This window comes from Phaethon lepturus, unplaced genomic scaffold (genome assembly GCF_000687285.1).
Source record: "Phaethon lepturus isolate BGI_N335 unplaced genomic scaffold, ASM68728v1 scaffold38693, whole genome shotgun sequence".
Classification (NCBI taxonomy): Eukaryota; Metazoa; Chordata; class Aves; order Phaethontiformes; family Phaethontidae; genus Phaethon; species Phaethon lepturus.
Window position 1 is genome coordinate 5,412 of NW_010527660.1, and position 5,540 is coordinate 10,951.

Here is a 5,540-nt window from a genome sequence, read left to right on the forward strand (position 1 = left end):
TAGAACTTTGCTGAACCAGTTTGACCAAAGTCTCTTGGAAGAGTCAGCGGTCTAACTGAAAAGCATGCAAAGATTTGGCAAGATACTTTAGCTTCATTATAGCAACGGTACATCTGCCCCAATTTTCAAGTTATGTACTCCCCGTTGTCCTGGGGGATACAAACAGACCTTTGAAGGAGAATGTAAGAATCATGATGGGATTCCTTTGCTAAATCCCAGAGTCTTCTACAGAGATCGAAGCGCTCTAGCCCTTGCTTCTGCTGTACTCAGTACATGTATACCATCACAGAACGGTGTATAATGCTCCAAGGTCCTACTGTAGTTAAGACACAGACTGTGAGCAGAAAAAGAAGAGATCCAACCAAAGCAAGCAAAGAGCATGAATACAAGTAATTGCAGTCCAGAATTATCCAAGCAGTACAGATATGTTATGAGTTCCTGCAGAGCAAGCACATAGCTGAAGAAGGAAAGGAAAACAAACAAGAGAATATAGCTGTTACAGACAGAACAAACATACTGGTGTCACGGAACAATAATCCTTCAAAGATACAGAATTCTTTTTGAGCTTATGTGGGGATGCTGTGGGGAAATTGTGTTAAAGGTTAGTAAAACAGCTGCATCGTTATGCAAGTCAGATTCGATTATCCATTAACTGCTTGTCTCCATTTACTAATCAAAGCAAGACTTCAATTATATTCTGGAATGTCCATTGATTACAGCTGACATTTCTTACAGCCCAAGATGTTTTACTTGGATTATTTATCTAGTAATTAATAGTAATCTTCTGGACTAGTTACCCCATTCCACTTCAATTGCCTGTTTGATCCAGATCTTCAAACCCATTGTTAAAAAAAGATAGCAAATGTCCTGTCCCACCATGTCGTTTGGCGCCAACACAGCAGCGTGCATTTATTGCATCGCTCTGGGAAATGCAGCGGTACTGCTCCAATCAGACATCCTAGAAAGGTCCTTGACCCAAAGTTCAAAAATCCAAAACCACCAAGCAGGACAGGTACAACCACCACCCTGTTGGAAGTCAGTGTCAACACCTGCCTGTTTCTCACTTAACTTTGCTCTTGAAATAAAAACTGAGCAAGATGCTATAATGGTGGGTCACTCTGAGATTGCATGACAAGCACCAAAGCCTCCTTCTCAACAAAATTTGTTTTTTGAAATTTAGCTATTTAATCTCTTACTTGCTATCTTAGAAAACATTTAGACAGAAGTGTTTAATTTTGAAAATATCTACATGGCAGTTAATAAGGTCCCCAGCAAAAAAAAAAGTTTCTGCTAGCAATTAGAAAAATCTGTGTACAAGACTTATAGGAAACTCAACACTTGATTCTTTGTTTATGTGTTTTCAAGGTTAAAATGCCTTTTGTTCACACTATTTCTTCTTCCCAACATGAACTTTTCCTGGTTTACTCAATGCATCACAGAATGCACCAAATTACCCTAACCGTTACCTGGTATTTGTGCTACCCAGTCTATAAACCATCTTTCAAGAAGAAAGCACCACAGAAGAAATTTTTTTTAAGGCTTAGATCAGTTAAAACTAAACCTGAAGCTGGATTTTGCTCTAGTCTTCAGAAACAACAAATTTGAATATTTGCATTGCAAATTCTGAACATACTCAAGTAACATTCCTCCCTTCTGATCCCACCAGGACTGCACGTTTTTTCTGTAAACTTCACATTAATCCAAAGAACACAGAGACATAGCATTGAACTTTTGTTTTAATGGTCTCAAATTCTGTGACAGATTTTTGGTCAAGTTTCCATTTTAAAAAATTTATCGATTTTAAAGACTAATAACTTAAACTGCCACGAAACAAATGGTCCACAAACATTCCTTTCCTTCTGAAGCTTTTACGATGCATTGTAATCATTAACCAGTCTTTTACTATTAAACTTAAATGGCCAATTGAGACAAACAGTTCTGAGACCGTTCTTCCACCACTGATTAAGACTGAGGTGGCAGCTGATGTACAGAATTTTCATTTAGCCTTCTGGGCCTTCTGGGCAGACTTTGTGACCTTGCCAGCTCCACCAGCCTTCTTGTCAACTGCCTTGATGACACCAACAGCAACCGTCTGTCTCATGTCACGCACAGCAAAACGACCTGAAAACAAAAACAGCTTTTTATGACTTTTGTCTAGGGCTACGTACCCACAGCGTGATCTGCATGGCTGCAACATGCAACCTGGTGTAAGCGGGCAACCACCACCCCAGGGCAGTAAAGAACATGAGACTGGGACAGAGATACAGAATTATCTAGAGAGTTCCCCTGTACTGCTCGTTTGGGTTCCACTTCAAAGTTTCTACTGAAGTCACAGCCTTCAACAGCACTTTAGAGAAGACGCTACCTCCCAATACTACAAGTCAAGGACCATCTCTTCCAGAGATCAGGATTAACACATTTTTAGGAGATGCCTTACCCAGAGGAGGATAATCAGAGAAGCTCTCAACACACATGGGTTTGCCAGGGATCATATCAACAATGGCAGCATCTCCAGATTTCAGGAATTTGGGGCCATCCTCCAGCTTCTTGCCAGAACGACGATCAATCTTCTCTTTGAGCTCAGCAAATTTGCAAGCAATGTGAGCAGTATGGCAATCCAGCACAGGGGCATAACCAGCACTAATTTGGCCAGGGTGGTTCAGGATAATAACCTAGAAAAACAAGAAAGCTAAGTTAACACCGGGATAATTTGGAATACTAACGTGTCTTAAAAAGTCAGGGCTTTCACACGATTTGCTTCAAGCAAATACAGCTCAGAACAGAAGTCTATGTCACTTTATACCTTAGCCTACTAGTAAGAATGAACAACGTTCTAGTATTTCACAACCCAGAGCTGCATTTCAAACATCTTCAAGCAGCTGCAAAAGTTACCTGTGCAGTGAAGCCAGCAGCTTCCATGGGAGGATCGTTCTTGCTGTCACCAGCAACATTGCCACGGCGAACATCTTTCACAGACACGTTCTTAACATTGAAGCCAACATTATCACCAGGCAGAGCTTCGCTCAGGGCTTCGTGGTGCATCTCAACAGATTTTACTTCAGTTGTAACGTTGACAGGGGCAAACGTAACCACCATGCCTGGCTTCAGAACACCAGTTTCCACACGGCCAACTGGTACGGTACCAATGCCTGCAGAAGAGAAGCAATTTTAGCAATTCAGCGCACTGAATACATGGCCTTACAAGGGAAAAACACCCAAGTATTCCACATTTCCCACTTGAAAAAACAGCTCTCAGGCAAACTATTGCATTTCTATCCCATACATGAGCTGTTGCTGGCAAGTGAGAAGCACTACAGAGTACACATACCGCCAATTTTGTAGACATCTTGAAGAGGCAGACGCAGAGGTTTGTCAGTTGGACGAGTTGGTGGCAGGATACAGTCCAAAGCTTCAAGGAGGGTGGTTCCACTGGCATTGCCATCCTTTCGGGTAACCTTCCATCCCTTGAACCAGGGCATCTGTAACAAAAAAGCACCCAGGCATAAACTGTCTGACAATTTCAATGACAAAACCAAAAACCAAGTGGCCTATCTTAGTATTATCTCAGTATGCTATTACACACTAAGAATTTGTGAAGCTCTGGGATTTGATTTTGACTTGGGCACCTCCAAACATAACTACTAAAAAAAAGTGCATTTTACTATTGCATAATTTATCTCAGTAAACCTCCTAGTTTCATTTCTTAACATAAGCAAATGTCAAACCTACGTTAGAGCTCGGCTCCAACATGTTGTCTCCGTTCCAACCAGAAATTGGCACAAAAGCTACAGTGTCTGGGTTGTAGCCAATTTTCTTGATGTAAGTGCTGACTTCTTTGACAATCTCTTCATATCTCTTCTGGCTGTAAGGTGGCTCGGTGGAATCCATCTTGTTGACACCAACAATCAGCTGTTTTACACCCAGGGTGTAGGCCAGAAGGGCATGCTCACGGGTCTGCCCGTTCTTGGAAATACCAGCCTCGAACTCACCAACACCAGCAGCAACAATCAGGACAGCACAGTCAGCCTTTGAAAAGAATGAAGAAAAACCTCCTCATCATAATGCCTGCACAGATGTCAAGGTATTAGAGGACACCTCCCACCCCCACCAACCAAGAACCACCTGCCCAAACTCCCAAAATCCTTAGTTCCATTTACATACCTGAGAAGTTCCAGTAATCATGTTCTTAATGAAGTCTCTGTGTCCAGGAGCGTCAATGATGGTGACATAGTATTTGCTCGTTTCAAATTTCCACAGGGAAATATCAATAGTAATACCACGCTCACGTTCAGCTTTCAGTTTGTCCAAGACCCAGGCATATTTGAAGGAACCTTTGCCCATCTAGGAATTAAAAAGAAGAAAAACCCTGTGTTCTTTCCTCTCCCTTTTTTTTTCCCCCAAGAATGTATATTTGCTTTTACTTCAGAAAGATCACGCACTGGCTGAGGAGCAAAACCTAAGAATAGTAACTGGTTTAATACTGAACAATGTTGCTGCTTGTAAAACAAGCAACAAGATACACTTGGCACTATTAGTGAGAGATGCCAACTGTTCTGTTATTTAACCTGTTGAAAGTTTAGCCCTCTTGACAGCCTATTAATTGCACTAACACATCTTTAAGATATATCTCTTGAGCCTAAGCCGTACTATCAAGTGTCCTCTACAAATTTAAGTTCTCTTACTAATGCAATCCCTGCGATGAATCAACATATTGACTGCCACTCAGCCTAACATTCAATACATTTCATTCTGTGATGGGCTTATTAAGACCTATGCTGTTATTACACTTAAAAAAAAGAGAATAATTGACAAGACTTTGTACAGGTTCAAACACAAATTTTCATCTCATTGTCAGAAGTTAAACCTGACCAGGACAACTTCCTTAATTTTATCCTCAACTACACATATGCAAAGTCTGAAGCCAGGAACTCCACTTAAAAGTTGTAATTCCTGACATAATTATGCAGATGTAGCTTTCAACTACCTTTCTTTTCACTTGTTCTGCACTTCACAACTTGAGCTTTGCCAAGTAACATGATGGCGGATTCAACACTTTAGCACTTGTTCAACTACGGGGACAACCACAGCCTAACTGCTGCCCCGTGGCCACAGAACACTTAGGTGCTCCTACAGCTACGGCAACAGTTGCAACCAAACTGCCTCCCTGCAGCCACAAAACAGTTTGCAACTTAAGTTTCTGCAACTAAATCTCTCTTTATTCATCTCTGCACCACTGAAATTTTGCTGGTTAGTCACAGGCCCACACACCTCAGCAGCTTCCTTCTCGAACTTCTCGATGGTCCTCTTGTCAATACCACCGCATTTGTAAATGAGGTGGCCGGTGGTGGTGGACTTGCCAGAATCGACGTGGCCGATGACGACGATGTTGATGTGGGTCTTCTCCTTTCCCATTTTTGATGTTAGTCAAGTTCTTTCTTTCGGCAAGAGAATCGACACCTGGAAGTTCCCCAGGAGAAGACAACCGGTTACACCTCGAGTCCCAACGCCGTCCCCGGGGGCGCCGGCCGAGGGGCCCGCCC

At 42.1% G+C, this 5,540-nt stretch overlaps 1 protein-coding gene across 1 annotated transcript; it reads right to left on the reverse strand.

Annotated features, from left to right (window-relative positions):
* Positions 1–1,718: 1,718 nt before the first annotated feature.
* EEF1A1 (eukaryotic translation elongation factor 1 alpha 1) lies at positions 1,719–5,468 on the reverse strand. Its single transcript, XM_010283453.1, has 7 exons — positions 5,269–5,468; positions 4,162–4,341; positions 3,730–4,026; positions 3,329–3,479; positions 2,893–3,149; positions 2,438–2,672; positions 1,719–2,121 (listed from the first exon to the last, which is right to left on the reverse strand). The coding sequence occupies exons 1-7, from the start codon at positions 5,410–5,412 to the stop codon at positions 1,997–1,999; spliced, it is 1,389 nt and encodes a 462-aa protein (XP_010281755.1). The 5' UTR covers positions 5,413–5,468; the 3' UTR covers positions 1,719–1,996.
* Positions 5,469–5,540: the final 72 nt, after the last annotated feature.

Excerpts from the sequence above, each read along its gene's own strand:
- EEF1A1 (XM_010283453.1), bottom strand. The coding sequence starts at position 5,412 with ATGGGAAAGGAGAAGACCCACATCAACATCGTCGTCATCGGCCACGTC. Across the intron at positions 4,342-5,268 it reads TCGAGAAGGAAGCTGCTGAG|ATGGGCAAAGGTTCCTTCAA; the intron begins GTGTGTGGGCCT and ends TTTAATTCCTAG. Across the intron at positions 4,027-4,161 it reads TGATTACTGGAACTTCTCAG|GCTGACTGTGCTGTCCTGAT; the intron begins GTATGTAAATGG and ends TTCTTTTCAAAG.